At 39.0% G+C, this 25466-nt stretch overlaps 1 protein-coding gene across 5 annotated transcripts in view; it reads left to right on the forward strand.

Annotated features, from left to right (window-relative positions):
• The window catches only part of NUBPL (NUBP iron-sulfur cluster assembly factor, mitochondrial), a 267564-nt gene that overhangs the window by 133917 nt on the left and 108181 nt on the right, over positions 1-25466 (forward strand). For all 5 annotated transcript variants that reach the window (XR_009245635.1, XR_009245636.1, XR_009245637.1 and 2 more), the window contains one exon: positions 12911-13004. Coding sequence is in view for 2 of the 5 variants with exons in the window: in XM_058666313.1 (XP_058522296.1) it covers positions 12911-13004 (94 nt within the window). In the remaining 3 variants the exon portion in view is untranslated. The remainder of the gene's footprint in view (positions 1-12910; positions 13005-25466) is intronic.

Below are 25466 nucleotides of genomic sequence, written 5' to 3' on the forward strand. Positions count from 1 at the left end.
AATGTCTGTGTGAGATTAACTTCATAATGATTATCCTCTATACCCAGCTAATTATACTTTGGCTTTCAGCATGCATATTAATATGTGATCTGTAATTTAAAATAAATATGAAGATACAGATACACGATTAGGTGACAACTTCTGGATACATTGCCTCATTCACTTGCTTACCAGGGTTATTGTAAGTCTAGATTATTGTAAGTCTAGATACATGACCAGTGTACTTAAATGAGAATGAAGGTACAGCTGCTTATTTAATAATCTCTTAGATGTGTAAATTTTAATTCCTTTCTAATGTCTTTGCAACTTAGGGATGCTAAGTGTTTCGGAAGTCTTTGGGCAGTTCTGAAGTAATTATTTAGTTTAGAAGGTTGAAAAATGCTGTGTTAGGTTGTTTTCTGTGTTTATTTTTCTCCCTATTCTTCAGTCCTATTCCTGTATCTCTGTTCTCACCACCTCAGTCCCCATCCATGTATTCCGTAACCTTTCCCTAAACCTTTTGTTTTTGGAGGGGTTGCAACTGAAGGCTATTGCATTGTTTACTTTTAACTAGAATACTACTTAGGGAGAGTGAATTTATTGCTTTCAGCTTTGCAGGTATCAACTCTCCTGGATGGGGCACGGTACAGCTCACTAAAATGCAGGCATTTCTAGTTGATTAGATCAAACTGCAGCCCTAACTTCTTTGCTGCTCACATTTTAGCCCCCACATTTAGTCATTTACATAGTTTTAAATTGTATTTTGGCTTAATGTTTTCATGTTTAGTTTTACTCTTTGGAAATACCCTTTTAATTTTCAAAAAGTCACTTAAATTCTACTTGAATTATCAGACATATGGAAAAGATACTTTAAAATTGCTTGGTTAGAACATTTGGGGATGTGCTTACCTCACAAATGGGCAGATCTTTTCATAGCATTTATTTGTAAGGATAAAGATGGTAGGCTTCTTGACAGGAATTTTAATTTTGACTTGTGCAGTATGGCAAGTCTCTCTGTAAAGTGACTTCAGTGTACTGCTACTCCTTAATTGCCTATGACTTAAAAAGATGCACTGTGTCATTTGCTCTTTTGAAAACACTATATTGCATGCAAATAATATTTTGTTATTTTTAACTTTTATTTTTAACTAGTTTTTGTGTATTCAGTGTAGTGTGTTTATGCAATCCCAACATAAAAAAGAATATTTTTTTGATGGTTATCATTTGGGCAAATCATGTGACTTCTCAGTTAGCAGTGCTTTATCTGTAAAGGCATTAGACAAAGGTAGTCTCTAGGGTTCTTTCTGTTTTTGATCCTTGCTTGTTTAAAAGGTAGAGAGACATGAAGAAACAAACAAACAAAAAAATTCCATCCACTGATTATCTTCTCAAATGCCTAAAACAGTTATAGTTGGTCTAGAAGGAAACAAGGGGCCAGGAATTCCATCTGGATCTGCCACCGAGTTGTCAGATACTGAGCCATCACTTGCAGCGTCCCAGGGTAGGCATGAGGAGGAAGCTGAATTGAATGCAAAGCTGGACATTAAGCCCAGGTACTCCACCCTGCATCTGGGCATCTCAAGCAACATCTTAACTATTGTGTCAAATGTTTTCCCTTCTGAGGTTTTTCCTAGCTGTGAGATTCTGTTTGTGCTATTGTAAGATGAAGAGACAGAAAAACAGAAAAGTCAGACAATTTGGTGAAGGTCATCAGTATATTGCATCACAGTTCCAGACCTCAAGACATACTACAAGGCATTGGTCATCAAAATAGTCTGGTACTGGTACAAAGCAGAGAAGGAAATCAGAGGAGCAGAAGAGAAACTAGAAGCAAACCCACACACGTACAACCAACTAATCTTTGACAAGAAAACTGAAGATAATCCAGGGAAAAAGGTAAGTCTCTTCAATAAATACTGTTGGGACTGTTGGAGAGCAGCTTGCAGAAGAAAGAATCAAGACTGCACAGAAAATCAAAGCCAAAATAAACAAACAGGACTACATCAAACTAAGAAGCCTCTGTATGGCAAAGGAAACGATCAACAAAATGAAGAGAAAATCTTTGTACACTTACAACCAATAGGGGACTAATATCCAGGATTTACAAAGAGCTTCAGAAACTCAACGGTAGTGAAACAAATGAACCAGGGAAATGAGCAAAGGAAATGTACAGACGTTCTTCAATAAATAAATAAATAATAAATAATAATAATAATAAATAATAAATTCAAATGGCTATCAGGCATATGAAACAATGCTCAGGCTCCCTAGCTATTAGAGAAATACAATTAAAAACCACTTTGAGGTTCCATCTAACTCCAGTGAGATTGATCTACAGTCAAAACTCTACTAACATCACCTACTGGTATGGACGAGAGGAGAAAGGCACCCTCCTTCACTGTGGTGGGAGTGTAGACTAGTACAATGTTACACTTTCTTTTTTCAAAAAGTAATTGAAAGGAACTTTGATGCCACCACTACATATAAGGTACTTTTATTTTACAGATGTAAAAACCAAGGTCCAGAATGATTGACTATTCTATGACTGTGCAGTTAATTTATGACAAAAATTATTCCAGTTTGAAATACTAGTTTCCCAAACTGAAATTGTTTTCTCTATTTGATGAATAGGTATCTGGATTCTTGTCTGTTTGCCAGCCAGATTCATAGTCTCTTGATTTTTGCCAAATTTCCCATTTCAGTGCTTTTTTTTTTAATCATGGTAATTAATGTCTGAATTGGAATTTTAAATTCCAAAAGCTTCATTATAATGGCTCATACTTAAAATATAACTTCATATGGAGCTACATTTTCTCACAGTTGGTATCTTATTTGATCTGATTTAGGTTAAAATTTTAAAATAAAATGTAACCCAGTTTGAAGAATATTATGTCAAAAAACTATATTTTGTTTAAAAAAAATTCTTTTAGTATTTTATCTATTCTTAGTCTTTACAGGTTACTTTGATTTTGATTTAAGTGATTATTCATATCATTTACGTTCGTAGATGGTTGATAAGTGATACTGACTTAAAACAAAATTTGAGTTTAATGATAAACTATTAGAAGCTAGAATATTTTTAAATAGCATGAAGTCAGGAAGTTACACTCTAATTTCTATGGTTACTAGGATCTTTGCTTCATAACATAAATGGCTCTCAACGGATCGTGTTGCAAAAGAACGCTAATGGACCATTTAAAAACTGTGTAGAAATAAACCTCATTATAATGACCCAAAAAAAGAGATGGAATGGAAAGATGTTTAATTTCAAACTTGCACTGTGTGCATAAATAATTTTCTGTGAATTCACAAGTTCTATTTTGTGTGTCTATTTTATGAAACACAGAATAAGTAATGTCATAAGGCTCTTCTGTTCTTGGTTGTGTTAGTAGAACTCTTCGGGGTTTTGGAGATGGTAATTCTGTGCCTCCTCTGTGGGAGTCTGGGAACATGACTTCAGTCACACAGACCAGCATCCAAAGCCCAGTTTTATCACCAAGAGTCTGTCCTTGGGCAACTTCCATCACGTCCTCATTATTCTTACCTGTGAAATAGGGATTAAAAATGCCCATTTTACAGTGCTGTGTAATTATCTGTATACAAAAGTACCTAATGCCAACCTTGTAAGTCCTGAATAACTATTGATCTCCTTTGCTGTCCTCCACCTGCAGGCCTGCTTGCTCACCTTTTCCCCATCACAGGCTCAGTTTAACCTCAGGAATCCTAGGGCTCAAAGCTGAGATGTGACTACAGGATGGACTTTACTTGAATGGTTGTTTAGACCATCCCTCACATGCAGTACATGAATAGACTGGTCTTCTGGAACAAAAGGATCTCTCAAGTGTTCCAAATGTTGCTGCTGAGCAGTAAATAGTCATGGGTACTCCAAAGGGGCTCCAGAAAGCAGTTTCTGTGTCAGCTGTAATCCTTCAAAGTGTGTCATAGTTTCCTAAGAGTGCTGCCTGTCTGAGATTACTTTATAAACTGTCCCAGGTTAGGTTAGTAATTGGTTATTCTTGTGGACTCAAAACAAAAAATAAAATTCTAAGTTTAGTCTTTCAGTTATCTGGAAAGATTTTTTTTTTTATTATTCTTGGAAGTTTTTCTCTGCTCCATCTCTCCTGCCACCCAACCCTCTCCCCACGTTACCAGGCCTCTTCATTTCTCTCTCTCTCTCTGTCTCTCTCTCTCTCTTTTTTTTTTTTTTTTTTGACAGGGAGAGAGGAAGAGGAGAGGGGAGGGTTGGGGAAGGAAAAAGAAGAGAGGAGAGCAGAGGAGAGGAGAGCAGAGGAGAGGAGAGGAGAGGAGAGCAGAGGAGAGGAGAGGAGAGGAGAGGAGAGGCCAGGCCAGGTTGAAGCTCAGTCTTCAGCCTAGCTCTCCCTCAGGGGTGGCGGGGACTCAGCTACTTGAACCATCTGCTGTGTACCTCAGTAGGAAGCTGGAGGTAGCGCTGGGATTTGGTCCCAAGTATTCAAAGAATGTAGTTATCTCAAACAGTGTCTTAAGCACTGGGCCAGATGCCTGCTTCAACAATTTTTTTTGTTGTATATTTTGATTCTCAAGCAGGTTTTGGTTTCAGTCCTGTGCTTTACAAAAATCTGCTTCCTAGGTTATGAATATCTGTCCATGAAGGCAGGTGGTTTACAGCAGGACTCTAGGGAACCTAGGTGTTCCCCTAATTGACTTCTGCAGTAGTCATCATTGTTTCTGTGTTTTAAGTTTTACTGTTTCACCTGTCTTATGGTTTTAATAATCTTTGCGCTGGCCTTGGAATTACTAATGTTTAAAATATTATTTTAGAAAACAGGTTGAGCATTAGCGAAGACTGATGTGTAGTGACTCTTGGATAGCAAGTCTTCTGTGAGTTGATGCTGTCTCCATGTTGCTAGAAGACAGCAAAGAAAGCAGAAGAGGTGATAAAGAGAATGAAGTTTCCCTCTTTGCTTTCTGAAGACACTGACTACTATCAAAGTGACTTTGAAGGGACTTCAAAGTAGCTTCTCCCTGCCTCCCCTTTTACATATATAAATACACGCACACACACATTGATGTATATAAAGACATTTGAGAATGGCATAGAGAACTTCGTCATTTGGGGAGGGGGCAGAAGGTTTAGGGAGTGATATGTTCTCATGTTATATAATTGGATCAACTCTTTTCAGTAGAGTTTCAAAACTGATTTGTAAGATTATGTTGCATCTTGGTATATGTTTGCAAAGAAAGAATCTTGATTGAATTTGAACTATAATACTGCAACAAGGTGGAGGAATCCTCCAGGGGGGAGGGGCGTGGGAAGGGGTGGGGGGATTCCCAGAGCCTATGAAACTGTCACATAATGCAAAATAATTAATAAAATTAAAAAAAAAGATTTTCTGTCTACTAGTAGGCCATCAACTAAAGCAGAAATCTTTGTTATTCAAGTTCTTACTGTGGAATTTATATTTAATTTTTAATTTATAGCAATTTTCTTCTTACAACCAAAATAAAATATTGCATGTTTTTATGAACAAACCACTGAGCAGAGCAATGGCTGTGATTCACATTTAAAGAAAAGCACTTAATGTTCCATTTTACATTTGTATTATATGTAAAAGCACCTCACATGGCTGAAATTTTCATTTTAGTTGTTTAGTAAAATGCAAAAAGCAATTTGAATCATAGATTCATTTAGCGGATGTTGTTTAAATATTGATAAGACATAATTCAGGGGACTGGTATGGAAAGTCCCTAAATGCACTTAAATATTCTCTTTTGTTGAGGAGCATACATTGAAGTCGAAGAGATGGTTGTGTATCAAAATAACTACTTCAGAATTCTTAGAGTTAAAAAGCCTCATTACACCTTGGAATTTGATAGGAATAACTCACTCTGAATGCAGTGTTAACCCTGTCCAAGAGTGGGTGCCTCCATGACCTAATTACTTGAGGTGGGAGGCCCTAGTAAAGGTTCTGTCACCTCTCTCCCTCAATATACTGTCCAGCATGCAGCAAGCACACCAAGCATTTGAGTGAGTCCACATCTACCTCATTGCACTAGTCATAGCATGATTTCATGCTTTGTGATCAGTAAATAATGAATACTATTCTGGTTTCCTGTTAGGATACCACTATGCTTAACTGAGGTTGGAGAATCAGAAAATTAGGGACTAATGACAAAATTGGTTATAGAATAGAAGTAGTAACAGTTAGATGGCCAGAATTAGGCACAAGGAAACTAATCCACTAATCATGAATCTTCTGGGAGTAGGAATTATAACACATTTATTAGACAGAGGCAATGTCTGGCTCATGACAACCTCCTTTAAGCAGCAGCCCTGATAGGATGCCCACATTCCACTTCAGAATACCTGGGTTTATTTCCCAATACTGGCTTCCTTCCAATGCATACCTTGAGTAGCAGAGCTGATGGCTTAAACAATTGGGTTTTCATCACTGTTTGGGAGATCTAGATAGTATTCTTAACTCCCAACTTAAGCTCCAGCCTGGCTATTTCAGACATTTGGGCAGTGAACCAAGAGGTAAGAGCTCTCTATTTCTGAAATACTTAAAATGTATATTAGAATATATATATGTATATATATTCTAATAAATCCTTTTTCCACTTGCCACCTAAATTTGTATGCACAGGCCACTTTTTATTTCATTTATAATTTTATACTTATGGAGCCAGCACGATGGCTCTACTAGCTAATCCTGCAGCTACAATCATCAACATCGTGTATGCATGCCAATTCATGTCCTGGCTGCACCATTTCTGATACAGCTCCTGCTTGAGGGCTGGGAAAGCAGTGGAGGATGGCCCGAGACCTTGGGACCCTGTACTGGAGTGGGAGACCCGGGGGAAGCTACTGGCTCCTGACTTCAAATCAGCTTGTGGCTGTTTGGAGAGTGAAGCAGCAAATGAAAGATCTTTGTCTCTCCTTTCTGTAAATCTGCCTTCCCAGTGGAAATTTAAAAAATAAAAAAAATAAAAAAATATTTTTTTACTTATGTATTTAAGTGAGAGAGAGTTTTTCCATCTCCTGTTTCACTCGGCAGAATCCTGCAACAGCTGCAACTGGGCTAAACCAAACTGGGAGCCAGGAACTTAGTCTGGGTCTCCCTACTGGGTGAAACAGGGACCAATTCCTTCAGCCACCATTGCTGCATCCCCAGAATTAGCATTGGCTCCAAGCTGCAGACTGTAGCTGGTAGCTAAACCCAGATATTCCAATATAGGATGCAGATGTCCTAACCAACCGCTGACTGCATTAGGCCAGACACACCCCACAGCCTCATGGTTTCTCAGCTTGTTCTGTGGTTGCACTTTTTCTTTGCCCAATGAGATTTTAATTCTTTTTTTTTTTTTTTAATCACTGCTTTGGCTCTATGAGGCCATGTTTCTCTTAGAGTGATTTACCTGCCTTATTTTACCTGACTCAGTACCTTCCCCTGCTGATACTATTTTCACCTGATTCACACTGCCCTAGTTAGCAGAATACTTTACCTTAGCTTTGTATAAAATATATTAACCCTGTGGTCCTTGTACTTGGGCTGTGTAATGCTGATGATGGAAATTGCTGTCATGGAGGCTAATGGATGGTGCTAAACAGCTAAACCAGCTGAGAAGCCAAAAATGGAACTGTTGGCTTTGCATTCATGGGCTCTTTCTATTCCTCATTTACAGCGCAGCCTTTTCGCATTTGTATTCCCAGCATCTTTTGGAACAAAGTCTGATTGCTACTGTTTTGGTCTGTTTCTTAATAGAAGTGTCTCTGGAAGGTGACCCATTTTCCCCCTGTCTGTAGTACCGTATTCTTCTTAGTTGATACCCTGAAAAATATGAAGTTTTTGTTTCCAAATCATTTCTCTGAAAAGAGGAACTTGTATTTATTTCAGTCTTTGAGTTACTGTGACTGTTGGACATTGCCTTGAATATAAAATATTGTTTGGGGAATATAAAATACAAAGTATTGGTAGCTTAAAATTGCTATTTTGGATTCTTTTCCTTGATGAGGTATATAAAAAAGAAAAAAAATAGTGTAACTGAGTTTTAATTTTTCTTGATGCTTTAACTGTCAAGTGTTGGAAATACCAGAGTCAGTTTCTCAGAGTCCCTATTCCCAATCTGTACTTCTGATATAGATGTGATGGACGTTCCCTGCACCCCCCAGCATTAACCGCTTCAGCAAGCACTTGCTGGCTACCTTCTAATTCAGTTCGTTCTGAAGCTGCTGCTGCAAGTGTCTTGTGAAAGTGTCACAGCCCATGGGTAAAGGGCCTTGTCCCAGAACCGCCCTCTCTTCAGATGCTAGTTGCAAGTGTTAAGTTGTGGCCTGTGCTCTGGACAGTCTGGCTATATAACCTCCAGGTTTCCAGGACCCCTGCCTTGAGTTTGATTAATTTGCCGGGGCTTCTCACAGAACTCAAGGAAACACATTTACCCATTTGTTATGAAGGATATTACAAAGGACACAAATGACCTGCCAGATGGAAGAGATGTCTGGGACCACGTTATGGGAGAAGGGGCAGGGAGCTTCTAGCCTTTCCATCTCAGCGGGCTGCCCGGCAGGAAGCTCTGCGGCAGGAAGCTTTCAAGAAAGCCCCGGAACTCTGTCCTTGTGGCTTTTTGTGGAAGCTGCTTTATGTAGGCATGATTGATGACATCACTGGCTGCAGATTTATCAACTCAACCTCCAGCCCTTTTTCTCCTCCCCAGAGGTTGGGGGATAGGACTGAAAGTTCCTACCTTCTAATCAAGGACTTGGTTCCCCTGGCAACCCAGTCCCCATCCTGAGGCTCTCTAGACGTCCCCAGCCACCAGCAGTTCATTAGCATACAAAAGACATGCTTATCACTCCTTAGATCCCAAAGGTTTTAGGATTTTCTGTCTAGAAATGGGGACAAATACCAAAAATATTTTTTACAATATCACAAAAACAAATGAAAAATCAACCATTATCAAATGGCTTTGGACAAAAGCTCTGTGACAGCATTGCATTTGAATCTAAAACTGCTTGATTTCTTTAGCTACACTTTACAGAAAACTAAAGGTCATGTGTTGTCATGTAAAGAGGCATCTAGCTGAGCAGACTGTGGTTTAAAGCACTGCTCTTAACCTGTACTTCATGTCATTGCAGATACCCCGGTTCTGGCTGAGGGGTGTGTGTGTTGTTTTATTTTTGATTGTCACATAATCATACAGATTTATGGGAGACAATCTGGTATTTCAGTATGTGTGCATCTTGCATTATGATCAAAGCAGAATGATTAGGATATCCATTACCTTAAACATTTATCATTTCCTTGTATTGAGAACATTTAACATCTTCTTTTTTAGCTATTTTGAAATGTGTGTGCAATGTGTTGCTGGTAACTATAGTTGCCCTAGTGTGTTGCAGTTGGACAGAAGGGAGAAGGTCTGGCTGTGTTGGTTCTCCTATTATCCTTGCTTACATATTCCTCTTCCAATCTGATGGACTTAGGTGACTGCCACTACATCGCTAAGTTCCCTTCTGCAGTGCCGCTTCTGTCCATAGGCCATCCTCAGACTAGCTTAAAAGCTTACACTCTGGCCTGTTCTGGCCTGACTTCCTTGGGTGTTTGAGTTTGTAGCTTGAGAGAGAGCAGAAAGGGATTTACTGAAAAGTGAGGTTACCCTGAAGTACACAAAGCTTCAGCTGAAGGTTCCCCATTTTCATGGGACCTGGATGACTGTAGAAATTGTAACATGTTCTGTGTAGGTAGGGAAAAGAAGGCAGGCTGCAGTGGGGAAATGTTTCTGTGTAAGCTGTTCTTTCATTCAAGTGATTTCTAAAAATGGAACTTGAATTCCAATGTCTCCAGCCTTTTATGGTTTCTTTTTTTTTTCTTCATATTTTACATAAATAAAACTGATCCCAATTTATGGTAGTTGGTCTTAACAAACCAACTTTTGGAAGGTAAGCAGTATCTTCGACAGAAACTGTACCCTGAATTTTGGAAGTGGGTCTTTGCTAGCACACAGTGTGTGCAGTGCTGTCCTCATATTCTGAACAGCAACGTGGATCTGCAGCTTTCTGGCGGCCTTTCCTTCCGGCACATGCGTGAACAACTGTGCTAAGCTGTGAAGCTCTCACAGTTAGATGCAGGAAATGCATTTCTCATTAACAGTATTTTAAAGTCACAATGGGCTTACCAAAACATCATCCCTGTAGTTAGTTGAGGAGCACCATCTGTGTTAGTACCTAGTTTTGCATTCATAATTTTATATTCTTCTCAGAGAGGACCACTCAACTTGTGTATGCTTCAGACCACACAAAATCTGAATCTGACACAGGCTTTTACTAAATGAGATTGCTGGGTGGTTTTTTTTTTTTTTTTTAAGTTTGCTTTTTCCTTTCATCAACTTGAAAGGCAAACCAACAGAGAGAAGAAGACAAACAACAAGAGATTACACATCTCTGGTTCACTCTCCAAATGCCCACAACAACTGGACTTGGGCCAGGCCATATCAAAGGCCCAGAACCCCATCCAAGACTCCTACATGGATGGCAGGGACCCAAAGTCTTGAGCCATCATCCTTCTGCCTTTTAGAAAGTATTAGCAGAAAGGTGGGTGGTAAATGGAAGTACTGGAACTCCAATTTGCACTCCAGGCTGGCTTATGGGTGTTTCTGCCTATGGCGTAACCCACTGTGCCACATCTGCCTCTTCTGGGTGTCTTGCCAGTGTGTATTTCTTTTTAGATGTACAGAGAGGAGGAGAGAAAGAGAGGAAGTCCGCTGCAATGGCCAGAGCTGCACCTATCTGAAGCCAGGAGCCAAAAACTTCCTCCGGGTCTCCCACGTGGGTGGAGGGACCCAAGGCTTTAGACCATCCTTGACTACTTTCTAGGACACAAGCAGGGAGCTGGATGGGAAGCAGAGCTGCCGGGATTTGAACTGGTGCCCATATGGGATCCTGGTGCATGAAAAGTGAGGACTTTAGCCACTAAGCTATTGTGCTGGGCCCGCCAGTGCGTGTTTCTTACACTCTGAAACACAGAGTAAACAAATACTAAATAGAGTCTCTGGAATCCCCAAACCACTTTAAGAACAATGCTTCTGATGGATCTTTTGCAAGATGACTGAAACTTCTGTGCAGCCAGTATATTTCAATGTCAGCATTTAGTGAATGCTCTTAAACTGGAATTCAGGGGGCTTGCTTTGTAGCACAACAGGTTAAACGGTCACAAGTGACACTAACAGCCCACATGAATTCCAGCTTTAGTTCCTCCTGCTCCATCTCTGTTCCAGTCACCTGCTAATACTGCACCTACAAAGGCAGCAAAAGATTGCCTAAGTGCCTGGCCCAGCCACCTCACCAGGTGGGAGACCCTGATAGAGTTCCAGGCTCCTGATTTCTGCCTGACCCAGCTCCAGCCTTTGTAACCATTTGGGGAATGAAACAGCAGCTTAAAGATTTCTCTGTGTTTCTCCTTTTTTCCTTTATTCACTTTCAAATAAATAAGGAAAAAAAAGGAAAAAAATCCCGAAACTCAGGTATTGAATATGGTTTTAGTTCTAGTTGGCATTTCTGGAAAGCATGCTGTGTGTGCTGAAAGTACTGGTCCAGGTTCTTTGTTTCCAGTTACTTTAAATTCAATAAGAACTGTAATGAACTGTCTTCACCGTGAATTTTTTTCTTTCGGTTTCTTGGAACCCTAATAGCAGTTCTCTTTCAAGAAACAAGAAATTGGAAGCAACATGATCAATGTTACTAAATGCCAAGGAACAACAGAGAGAAATTATTAGAACCAGTCTTTTCATGTTTTCTGAAAGGCTTGAAATTTGTCACTCTGCCTGTGTGATGAATTTCAGAGCAGAGGATATGAAATAAAAAGTATCTTTTTTGGAGAGGGAAAGATGGAGAGAGCAAGAATCTTCCATTTGCAGGCTTACTTTCCAAATGGCTGCAACAGCAAAAGCTGGGCCAGGCCAAAGCCAGGACTCAGGAATTACATCCTAGTCTCCCATGTGGATGGCAGGGTCCAAACAACTTGGATTGCCATTTGCTTCCCTGAGTACATTAGCAGGAAGATGGATGGGGACTTAAATGATGCCCACATGAGATGCCAGCATTGCAAGCAAGATGTGACTTATCAAAAACAAAAAACACCAACCCTTCATCTAAACTTTATCAAGTTATGATTACATGGAAAATGTACATTACACATTATTAGATCTTTAAGAAGTAGAACATGAAATGATATACTCAGTTTCACTTTTTTTAGAAGAAAACAATTTTGATGTCAGTGAGCCAAAGTGCTTCCTGAGATAGCTGGCCTGGACCAGCCCTAGCCGCTGCAACCATTAGGGAAGTGAACCAGCAGATGGAAGGTTTCCCTGCTCCTTCCTCTCTCTGTAACTCTTCGTAATGAATGAATGAATGAATGAATAAATAAATAAATCTTTAAAAGCAAAAAACAAAACACCTGCAAATAGACAAAATGTTAATGGGGCTAGTTGTATTTAAATTTTCTTAGTGCTAATTTTGTTCTAATGTTTCATTATAAAAGAAATTAAGATTTTAAAAATTATATTACAGGAAATACTATCTCCAAAAAGCGCAACGGACTAAAGAATTTTCAGAAAAAGAAAAAAAAAGCTTAGTCAAAGTGTTGGCTAGACCCAGTCAAGACAGTGGTTGACCCTAAATAGAAGCCCGTTGTGAAATGGGTTTGCCCATAATGTGAGTGTGTGCGACAGGCACACTGGGAACTTAAGGTTCTAACTCAGAAAAAGTCCACTCCGAGCAGTGATTGTCATTAACTCCTGTGTCTATCCTGAGCCCTCAGCACAGGGCCTGGCACCACCTGATGGCTTAAATAATGGCTGTTAGTTAAGGTTTGGCATTGATGCACTAGTTTTGTATATGCCACTCTTCACTGAAATTATTGAATAATGATGTTATTTTTGTCGTCTTGATTTTTAGGTAGATTGGGGTCAACTGGACTATTTGGTTGTTGATATGCCACCAGGAACTGGAGATGTGCAGTTATCAGTCTCACAGAATATTCCCATTTCAGGTAAATCTTTAAAAGTTTAAAGCAGTTTCTACTTTGATACATTGATATTGCTATGCAGAACATTTTTTATGTCTTTTTTTTTTTTTAATTACAAAGTCAGATATACTGAGAGGAGGAGAGATAGAGAGGAAGTGGAGCTGCCGGGATTAGAACCAGCGGCCATATGGGAATAAGGCGAGGACCTTAGCCACTAGGCCACGCTGCCGAGCCCAACACTTTTTATGTCTTAAAAAAGAATCATTTATAAATTTTTCATGGAGGTCAGCAGCATGCTTTGAATTTTTCAAAATATTGCCAGCATGAGTGTATTTACAAAAGCATTAAGACACTGTAAGAGGGTGTTGATGTAAACTTGTGTTCCAGAGAAGCAGCAACTGTCAGGGAGAAGGCGGCTGATTCACTGCTATCCAGCACTTACAGCACTGCTTCAAAGCAGGCACTCAGTAAATATTGAATGAATATTGAATAAGGCTAAATATTAGGAAAATTGACTTTTTGGTTCAATACAACTAAGGAAGAATTTTTTATGCTGCTAATTATTTAATATTACAGTCAACTGAAAAAAAATACCACCCGAGCAATTAAAACAGAACAGCTTTCATCAAAATATGATATTTTATTATGGTAGCAGGTAAGGAACTTTTATGATGTGGACTCTAAACTTTAGTAGTTACTATGTACATTGAATCTGGTTATAAGGATTTTCCTAGGTGCTACTGGAGAAATAGCTTAAATCTTCTTCATATAGGAAAGGTCTTCAAAAAGTTCATAGACCATACATACTACAGAAAATTATGCATGGATTTCTATTTTTTTGTACCAAAAATGAATATATTTGTATTTATTTGGAAGGCAGTTAGAGTCAGACAGAGATCTTCCATCAGCTGGTTCAGTCCTCAAATACTCTTCACACCAGGGTGAAGCCAGGGGAGAAGCCAGGAGCCTGAAATTTTCTGGGTCTCCCACATGATGCCAAGCAGCTGGGCACTTGATCCATCACCTGGTGCTGGGGAAAAAATGGCATATTTGGGCCCGGCAGTGTGGCCTAGTGGCTAAAGTCCTCATGTTGAATGCCCCGGGATCCCATATGCACGCCACTTCTGATCCCGGCAGCTCCACTTCCCATCCAGCTCCCTGCTTGTGGCCTGGGAAAGCAGTCGAGAACGACCCAAAGCCTTGGGACCCTGCACCCGCGTGGGAGACCTGGAAGAGGTTCCAGGTTCCTTCCTTTGGATTGGCGTAATACCAGCTGTTGCGCTGACTTGGGTAGTCAATCATCGTACGGAAGATCTTCCTCTCTATCTCTCCTCCTCTCTGTATATCCGACTTTGTAATAAAAATAAATAAATCTTTTTAAAAATGGCATATTTAAATGTTTATACAAATTATTTATTTCTGCTTATCAAGTTATTTCATCAATATTTAATTGCAAAAGAGTCTAGAAGTATGATATTTTAATAATTATACATATTATTTGGGAATAGCAGTATAGCCTCCATAATATTGATATGCATGTATTTTAAAATATTTATTTATTTGAAGGTCAGAGTTACAAAGAGGGAAAGACAGAATTATTTTTCATCTACTGCTTCAAGCTACAAATGCTAAATACTGTAGATTATACAAGAATAAGTATGTCAGCCTTTATACTATACTCATTCCTCAACTCCATTTTTTTTGAGAAATAATGTATTTACATAAGTTATACTGAAATTCTAATTTTATGTGTGATTCTAGGTTTACAATGTTCTCATCATAAAATCTACTTATAAAAGGTAGAACAAGGTGGAATGCAGGAAACAGTAGCTAATAAAAAGGAATAAAATATACAGCTGTAAAGTATGGGTAGCTGAAGCCTGGAGCATGAGGTGTGCCACATAAGAGAGCTAAACAACGTGATGATAGGAGGGTTGAGAGTCAGAGGACTCTGTTAGCTTGGGGGGAATGGAAAACACTTCATGGAGGTGAGACTTAAGGAATAAATGGCATATTGTCAAGCATTCACGATAGCATCATACCTATTTTCCTTATTTTTTCTTAGCACACAAGGTAGAAAACTGAAAATGAAATTGTGAGCCATTTATAATTCCACAATAAAAAATTAACATACTTTTCATTTCCCAAACCCAATCCATATTTTTTAAGAGGGAGGGACCAACTGTGATACTGTAGCAAGCTGGTCCTTTGCCTGCAGCAATTGAGTCCCTTGTGGGCACTGGTTTGAGTCCCATCTGCTATAATTCTAATCTGGCTCCATGCCAATGGCCTGAGAAGGCAGCAGAGGATGGCCCAAGACCTTATATCCCTGAATGCACTTGAGAAGCCTGGTGGAAGCTCCTGGTTCCCAGCTTCAAACTGGCCCAGCTCTGGCCCTTAAGGCTGTTGGGGAGCAGACCAGTAAATGGAAGATCTATCTCTATCTCTATTTCTATTTCTCTATTAACTCTGACTTTCAAGTAAAAATAAGTAAACCTTAGAAAAGGGGTGGGGGAGGAGAAAGGAGAGGAATTTGATGTGATGGTCAATGCGCTACTTGGGATACCCATATGTTATAATTTAGTACCTGGGTTCAGGACCCAGATCTGTCTTGAATTCTAGCTTCCTGCTGTACACGCTCTGAAATGCCACAGTGATGTGCTCAGGGGTTGGATCCTTGGTGCTGTAAGAGAGACCCAGGTTGACTTTAGGACCCCTTGCTTCATCTTGGCTCAGCCTCAGCTATTTGAGGCACTCAGAAAGTGAACAGTGGATAGAAATGATTTCTCTTTGTATCCCTCCTTCCAAATACTAACAAATAACAAAAATTTTATAAAAATAAAGTCAGTTATTGAATATGCTTTTGAAGATTCACAAACTTAGTAATTGCTGGACATTATAATTAAAAGGGCTATTTATTAGTATTTTCTTAATTTTCTATATTGAACATGTATGTTTTTAAAATTAAAATAATAAAAAGTCCTAAGTCTTTTAAAGGATGTTGGTTTTCTATATGAAGTGGTACTGTGGTGGGCATCTGTTAACACTAAACTTTCATTCAGTGACAATCTTCCATAAATCACTTTTACATTTCATTCTCACAAGCGTTGTCCATTTTTCCTTAAATCTCAGAAAGATGGGATACTTTTCTCAAGATCACACAGTTACAGTAGGGCATAGCCAAGGTTCATATTGGTCCTGACTGAGTTTAAAGCTTATGCTGTTTGCCTGTACATCAAGTGGTCTTAATGCAAAAGGCCAACAGTGCTTGCCTCATTGATTATCTGGGCTCCAGTCCCTGTGTCCATTCATACCTATGTAGGTCGAAATAATTCTCTCCTTCTAATCTAGGTGGCCTTTAGTAAAAACAATTTTTCCATGAATATGCCTATACCTGTGCACCTCTCTATGATGAATATCCAACCAGTGATCTGTAGGAGTGCTTAATATCCTCAGTGATTTTTTGAGTCCTGAGAGACTGTTTTGTGCTTCTCACATTTGCTGACTTTCACGAGTAGGGAAGGATCTGGAGGTGATATAGTAACAGTGTCTTTACCATTAGTACTAAGCCCCAAGTGATTCTTTGAAAGACCATTATTATATTTAAGCTGATTTATACCAGACTTGAGTGTGTGGCTGGTTTCTAGGCACTCTGCCTTTCTGTAGAATTGTAGCAGTTCTAGTATGTTCACATTGTGGGTTATTCTGTTAAGATTCAAATCAGTGATAATTTAAAAAGCTCTATATCCTGCAGTAAATATGTGTGAATTTCATAGGTAGAAAAAAATAACAAGCAATAAAAATCCACCCCCCCCCCAAAGAGGCTGAAGAGGTTCATGTGTTTGAAACTTTGTGTATATAATCGATAAAATGCTTTTGTTTATAGGCCTAGTTCCTGAGGTTTGGTATCATTTAGGTCAGTGTCAGTTCATATCTCAGAAGAACCCAAAATTGAGCCATACTCCCAGGATTTGAAGAGAATAGCAGCAGCCTAAGCATTACTGGCCTGACTGAATCAAGGCTGTCAAGCATTGGACATCCACTGGTTCTAGACAGCTTTTCAGCATCAGGTCTGCCCATTGAGGCTTAACTAAATGACCCATTCCCTAAGAATCCAAGTTTCCTTTCCTTGATTGTCATTGATTTTAAAACTTTGTTGCGATATTCTGTTCTGCCTATTCTTATATTCTCTATCCCATGAACCACAGAAGCAGAGACTTCCATTTGAGGCCTCTGTGATGTGATTTCCCCTTCTTCACACACATGAGAACTCCCAGAAGAACCCTGTGTGCAAAGCTACCCTTTCTTCCCTTTGCACGGTTTTTGACCCTCGTTTAGAATGTCTTTCTTCCCAAATCCACGAGCACCCAAATCCCGTATATCTTTTAAAAGCCATCTAGTTGAAATGTCTGTCCCCTACCACCTTCCTCAATCCTCCCAGTGGGAATCATCTGTCTGGAATGCACATAGCATTTTATGTGAACCACTCCTAAAGCACTTTGGATGTTCTTTGTTCTAATCCTGCATAGCTATTGTTATCTTCTCTCTCAGGCTGGTTACTCCCTGGGAAGCAAAGCTGTTTCATTCATCTTTGTATTTCTCTGTGTACCATACTCCCCGCCTTCTTGCAGCTACTCAGTAAAAACGTTCAATCAGTGAACAAGCTGTTTCCTATGTTGCACCTGTATTATCTTCTCAGCTAGGCTGCTTGGATGCAAGAATTTTTTTTTCCTATTCAGTCTAGTAGCTCTTAGAGTACCTTGGGCAAGAAGTAATACAGTTAATATTGAATGAATAAATGACAGAGCTTGTCTTCACTGTGTTTGTGAAAAGGATCATTTCCCCTTAACTTCCTCTTGCTAACTCATTCCTCTGCTACACGCTTCCATCCCCACTGTTTTCACCCAAGTGTTTCTCTGCATATGAATTAGAAGAAACATTAAAGAAAAAACCTACCATACATTTTATTTTATTCTCTGAGAGTAGAATGTTTTCATTTGGAGTGTTTATTTATGCTGTGCTTTTTACCATGCTACATAAAATATCCTTGTGGTGAGCTGATGCCTTTTGGTATTCCTTTTGTTTTACTGTTTAACGTTTGTGTGGGTACTTATTGTTTGGTTACATGCAAGCTTTGTGATGAATTATATAAAATTCTTTGATTACTTGCTATGATGTTAGCAAGGTGCTAACTACTTCTGACTCTGTGTCCTTACCTATGGAACATTTGTCTACACCAAAGAGCCAATGAATGGAAAAAGTGCCACATGTGTGAATCGCATTTCTTAGAAACTACTTAAATATGTTAAGAGCTTTGGGGGATGAGGGTAGTGAAATGTAGATTGGAAAGGGGCTTTATATCAACTCTGCATTTCTTCAGACCATGTTGAGAATAAAATTAAATGCTTTAGACTTGGAAAGAGACATTCTTTGGGGGAAATTCATAGAAGCAGACTGGTACAAGCAGAAAGATCCTCTTTCTGAATGCTAATTAGCAACTCTTTGTATGTGTTCGATTTTGTTCCATGAACTGGATGACAAGCTCATTATAAGAAGAAACTTTAAAGAAAAAAAAAGTTACTTATTTGTGTTTTTAAAAAGTGTTGTATGGCAACAACACAGATAAATGTGTTGACAGCACTATTAGTGACTAATGAAATAAATTTGAGCTTGAATGGACTACCAAATTTTATATACTAGGAGTGAAGACTGGAACCCTACTTATAAATTGCTGGAGTGAAAGCAGATAAGATAAAGGCTGAGAAATACCAGTTTTAGCCTTTAAATTTGCTCTCTTCTTATTGAGCTTGCCAAAGATAGAGGACAGAGTTGTTAGTGCCAGCTTAGTTTTATTATGTTTGGGTTTTGGTTGTTGTTGTTAGTGATATGGTTTGCTAGGTTTTTGCTTATTTGCTTGACTTGTTGAGTGGGTATTGCTAGATACTGAACTGGATAGTTTCCAGGAATGAGTTATTTTTTGTTTTGTTTTTAATGTGCTCTGATACAGCCCTAGAGATTCTAGATTAGTTAACCTCTTTTCCATTATAAAAGTCAATTAATATTTCTTTAGGAAACATAATTTCCTCTAAAGTTTTGAAAATTTATTCATTATTCTAGTGTTTGAATTCTAATAGGTGTTGCCTAAAACACCTATTTTTCTTTCATCCTTCGCTTGAGCTGATGTCTTCAGTAAGACTATTTGAAGACTGTCTTATTTGATTTTAACTCAGGATTAAGTGAAGAGTTTATGCTCTACTTAAAATATGTGAAGAAAGCTTTAGTAATTTGCCTCAAGATTTTGTATTAACAAGAAATCTTGCAGGAAGCAGGTAACATCTTCACAAGTGTTTCCAGGAAAACCAAGGGACTAGTTACAGAGGTGTGAGCAGCATTAAGGAAACCAAGACAGGATGGTGACTACTTCTGATGACAGTAGGGAGTATTTACTGTCCCACACCCCGCAAAGTCACTGGAACAACCTCTTAGAGGAATCTTGGAGATGGCTTGAGTCTGTGAGAAAGGGGCGGTGTGAAGGATGCTCCAGCCACTATCAGTAGGCAGAGAGCAGGTAGCAGACCTGTGTCCCTTTTTTCCCCTCAGTCTCATCTCCTGCAGATGTGCTGCAGTCCACAAAAGTCAACTCCTTAGACATTGATCAGGGCAGAGAGAGAACACAGACCTGGGCAAGGGCTTGAGGGGTGGGGGTAGGACAGCCAAGCAGAATAACCAATAACCCCCGATACTCTGTGACTCTGCCTGTCAGCATTATAATGATGAGTTTGTGACTTGAGATAGATGCTTTATAAAGCAAAATGCCAGATTTCTGCCCTCTGAAAGTTTGCAAGCCAACAGAGACCACAGTAGAACAAATTAATGGAAATTTGTAAAACATGAGGCAAAATAGTGTTGTCCTCAAACTTTAAGCAGACTCTTGATGGTATGGCTAAGTGATGATGCAACTGTGTTTCTGTATATGAAACAGTTTGTTAAGATGGGCTTAGAGGAATAAGTTCTCCTTCACTTAAGCAAACAATAATTGCTACAGGGATGAAAGTTGGGGCAGATGTTCTTAGATGAAGACTGAGTGGCTGAGTGAGGCTGCACCATATTTCTTTCCTTGTTTCCTAAGTGTTTCTTCTAAGAAAGGACAGAACACAGCCTGGTAGTCCAGTGTGGGTCCCATTTTCACTTTTGGTGTCCTGGAGAAGAAGCTACTCTGCCTGGTGCAGTAGTCAACTAGTCAATATTCTCAGGAGAGCTGCTGTAACAGTGCCCTGTTAACATTATGATAACGACGCGATGTCCCTTCTTCCTGTGTAGGAGTCATCCTGTCTGCGCCCTTTAGACAGAAGGAAAGCCAGAGACCTGAAATGAGATGGGTAGAAATTATAACTTACCCACTTACTATTTCAGTGTTGTTTAAAGTGAAAGACATTGTTTGTGAAAGGTGTTGGGCATATTGCCACCATTACTGAATTCCTATTGATTCATCAAAATTCTTGAGATAAACCTCTACTCACTTATAACCACCCTGTTCTTTTTTCCCTCCATCAGCAGCTTGCTTGCCTCTGCCAGTTATTTCTTTTATGGTAACATTCTTTGACTGCCAATTTCAACAGTGGTTTTTGCAATCTAGTTGGAACTGTAAGATCAGAGGTTTATTATTGCTATGTTAAGTAAGTGAATGATCACAGACTATCACTTGAAATAATTTCCTTGATTGTCTTGTGTTTTCTGTTTCAAACTGAAAAAGAGAAAGGAAAAGCAAACCATAGTGATTTCAGTTAGGTAAACTAAGTAAAATTGTGGTTTTTTTTTTTTTTAAGTTGCTGTTTTTTTATCTCATCTTAATGATTTTCAAATATATAAGCAAATTCTTTAAAGAAAGATCCTGCCTCCACTGGTTCACTCCCCAAGGAGCCAAAATAGTCAAAATTGAACTGATATGAAGTCATAAATCAAGAGCTTTTTCTGGGTTTCTTACGCCAGTGCAGGGTCCTAAGGCCTTGGGTCATCCTCTATTGCTTTCCCAGGCCACAAGCAGGTAGCTGGGTGGGAAGTGGAGCAGCTGGGATATGAACCAGTGCCTGTATGGGATCCCAATCATGCAAGGCAAGGGTTTAGCCACTAGGTTATCACACTTGGCCCAATACTAATCTTTGTGAAAGCCATTTGAAATCCAAGGAAAAGTATTTGGCTACTTTGGGATTTCAGTGCTGATTTCTTCTACAATTTTACAATTCATAATAACTTCAAACTGTAAAGCTAGAAATTTACTTGCACCTAAAAGGTTGAAGACACGTAGCGTTTCCTAGTACTCAGGAATATGAAACTTCATTTATGTTTTCAGTTCCCAGAGTAGAACATTAAAGGAGACAGTCACGTTTGGAGTTCTTCCAGGTATACTGTCTTCCCATATGAGCATTGAACAGAATTACAGTGAATGGATACTTGGCAAGATTTATGCAATGTTGATAATGTTGGTATTTTATTTGTCAAATTATAATTCCAAAGCAAGTTAATCTGTTGCTATGCAAATCATCAGCAACTGTGAAAGACTAGAAATCATATTCCAGAGTTTTATCCTTTAGGATGTTCCTGGGACTTCAATATGAAATTTCAGTCCTTGTTAATTAGAAACTAAGGTTTTTTTTTTTTTTTAAGATTTATATATTTGTATTGGAAAGTCAGATTTACATAGAGAAGGAGAGATAGAGAGAAAGATATTCCATCTGCTGATTCACTCTCCAAGTGGCCACAACAGCCAGGGTTGAGCCAATCCAAAGCCAGGAGCCAGAAGCTTCCTGCAGGTGTCCCACACAGATGCAGGGTCCCAAGGCTTTGAGCCATCCTTGGCTGCTTTCCCAGGCCAAAAGTAGCGAGTTGGAAGGGAAATGGAGTAACTGGGACATGCACCAGAGCCCATATGGGACCCCAGCACGTGCACAGTGAGGACTTTAACCACTAGGCTACTATACTGGACCCAGAAACTAAGTTTATAAAATTCAGTGTAATTCCAATGGCTATTGACAAATGCTTTTCTGATCTAAACGTAAGAAAAAAAATACTTCTTCAGTGTTCATGTTTTTTTAACTAGTTGATTTCCACCTAATATAGAGAGAAGTTGTAACAACAATTCAAAAAATAGCCTGAAATTGGGGTACATTTCTCCTAATGTGTAAGACACTGCATTACATTTCGGAGTATCCTCTTCATTACCCACAAGGGATGCAGCAATGATCGCTCGAGAAGGGAGTCTTTCACACCTGTGCGTGGGACCTGGTCATTTGGAGTATACACCAGAGGGTGGGAGCACTCCTTCTTTCTTTTTCTATCTCTCATACACCCACATTCAAAATAATACTAATAATATATACTTTAAAAAAACACTTCTGAGCATAACATGAAAAAAAACAGAAACTTAAAAACTTCACCTTCCAGAATCACTTGTCTAGACCAATCCATCTGATTCAAAATTCCTTGAATTCCTTCCTGGTGTTCATCTAGCCTGTGTTTGGATAGTAAACCTTTAAGGGAGTTTATACAGTTTTATCATTTAAGAAGTTCTGGGCATATTTTTCCTCATGATTTTGACAGCTAGATTTTCTGATTATCTTAAAATTGAATGAATAGAGTGTTGGCCAATTTATAGTTAGGTCCATATTAAAAATTACTTTTAAATCCATCTGACTTCCTAATAAAAATAAATCTTTCTAAAAAGTATGTATTTATTTTAAAATGAAAGACAGATTTTACACAGAGAAAAATCTTCCATCCAGCGATTCACTTCCCAAAAGGCTGCAGTGGCCAGAGCTGAGCTGATGCACAACCAGGAGCCTTGAGCTTCTTTTGGATCTCCCACGTGGATGTAGGGGCCCAAGCATGAGCCGTTGTTTGTGACTTTTCCAGATCACTATCAGGGAGTTTGATCTGAGGTGGAGCAGCTGGGACTTGAACCAGCACTCATTGGGATGTTGATATTGCAAGTGGAAGCTAAATACAGTGCTTTCCCCAAGGTAAAAAATATCACATCTAAGAATTCGGTATGGTCGGACGCTCACACAAGAGTGGAAGAGCTTTATGAGTTGTAGAGACTAATGTGTACAAGGAAGTTCCCCATAGTGTTTGCTGATAAGCAGAGAGATGGACTCAAGTCTGAACAAGCAAGAATTTTATCTTTATTGAAGACATGAGAAGGGCAGATGAGAGAAATAGAGACCGAGAATGAGGAAACGTGTGTCCATGACAGAGCTCTCTGGAGGCCTCACCCATCCCAGTGCTTTCCTAGTCAGTGGGGCCTGGAAAGCCCTGCTGAACTCTTTGAAGTATTATGAAGATACGTGACTGCAAACTTGTTACTTATTGATTCCGTTATATTAATTAACCAGTTTACCCTTAAATAGCAAATATATGTCCAGATTGTTTTGATGAACCTGAATCTTTTAAAGTTCAAATGTTCAAAATTGGTGCCTGGTATTGTGGCAGATTTGCCACCTGTGATGCCAGCATCCCTTATGGACACTGGATTGTGTCCTGGCTGCTCCACTTCTGGTCCAGCACCATGCTAATGCACCTGGGAAAGCAGCAGAAGGTAGCCCACGTGCTTGAGGCCTGGGACTCACTTAAGAAACCTGAAAGGGACTTGAGACTTTAGACCCCTGGTTTTTGCTTGGCCCAGCTCCTGCTGTTGTGGCCAGCTGATATCTGAGGCTTGGATCATCTAATGGAAGATGCATTTTCTGTACACCCCCCTTAACTTTGACTTTCAAATAAATAAATAAATAAATAAATAAAATACCGAATGGTACTTGCACTGTCTCTCAGCAGTAACTTTGGAATACTGTGGTTTCTGCTAATTATTGTATTTGATAATTCTCTTCAGTAAACAACGATTTGGTATAACAAAATTCATCTCTGAGGTGAGCAAAATAATCATTTCTCTTTAAATTAATAAAACATACCCCCTGTTGTGATTATAATAAATTCTGTGCTCTGTTGGAAAGGAGTATAGAGTACAAAAACAGTGACTCACTTAGGAATCGTTTATATTTCCTGTTGAAACAGTGTGTGAGTACATTTGCAGTGAAGTTACCTTTTAAACCGTGTGTTGCTTAAACTGATACTAACATCAATGGACACTCCTTGAATAGTATTTGTAGTTCAGGAAGTTTGAGAGTGATGGAGAAGAAAGGCAGGGCGGAGCTAAAGGATAACCAAAACCAGTCTGCTTTTTATATTTAATAAAAATTGTAAATATGTTTGCCATTATTTTGGATGAGCCACAGAAACTGGTTGAAGATTTATTTATTTTAATTGAAAAGGAAGAATTACAGAGAAAAGGAAAGATGGAGAGAAAGATCTTCCAGCCACTGGTTCACTCCCAGGTGGCCACAATAGCCCCAGCTGACCCAAACCAAAGCCAGGATCAAGGAGCCTCTTCCAGGTTTCCCACGCAAGTGCTGGGCCATCCTCAATTGCTTTCCCAGGCCACAATCAGGGAGCTGGATAGGAAGTAAAGCAGCTGGGATTAGAACGGTGCCCATATGGGATCCTGGAACATGCAAGGTGAGGACTTTAGCCATTAGGCTACTGCATTGGGCCCGAGTACTATGAACAGTAAGAATAGCAGTTAAAGCTGAGCATTGGCTTAGTGGTCAAGATGACAGAATGACTGGGTCCCACACCAAAAGCTGGCTTCAGTTCCTGACTCTAGCTAGCTTCTTGCTAATGTGGAACATGGAAGTCAATGGTAATGGCTCATGTAGCTGGATTTCTGCTGCCCATGCTGGAGACCTAGATTGGGTTTCTGGCTCCTGGTGGGGGCTCAGTACAGCTCCAGCCATTTTGTGTATTTAAGGAATAAAACCAATAGTTTGGAGCTCTCCATATATATATATATGTGTGTGTATATATATATATATATATATATCTGTCTGTTTTTCTCTTTGCCTCTGAACAAAAAAAAAAACAACCATGCAATTGATGTTTTTTCATAAAGTTTAAACTGATTTGCATGATGTACCAAAGGACTGCAAGATGCGGAATTATCCCTCTAGGTATAATCCTGAATAGATTCTGTTATACATGTTTATTACATTCCAACATAGAAGTTCTCAATCAGGCATAGGAATTAGATATAATCTGTGCCCCGGAGACTGGAATGCGTAGTTAAGTAGTTCCACATTGGTATAATTATAATCTGATTAACATCTGGAGTAATCAGTTTTAAATGCTTAACTACTCTGAACTCTGACCCAAATGCAGATATGCAGGATAAATAGATTTTCTTCTTAATAGTCAAGAGTATTAACAATTAAGACAGTGCTTTTCATAGTTATTTTGCTGATGTTTATGTATTTTCTAAGATCTACAAGATAATAAACCTTTAACAGTAAATCTCAGCTAATAAAAAAGCCTTTAAAACAGATTAAAATTTGAGAAAAAACATTTAAATGATATTATTTGTTTGAACTCAGACATTTGCTC

Source organism: Ochotona princeps, chromosome 6, assembly GCF_030435755.1.
Source record: "Ochotona princeps isolate mOchPri1 chromosome 6, mOchPri1.hap1, whole genome shotgun sequence".
In the NCBI taxonomy this organism is placed as follows: domain Eukaryota; kingdom Metazoa; phylum Chordata; class Mammalia; order Lagomorpha; family Ochotonidae; genus Ochotona; species Ochotona princeps.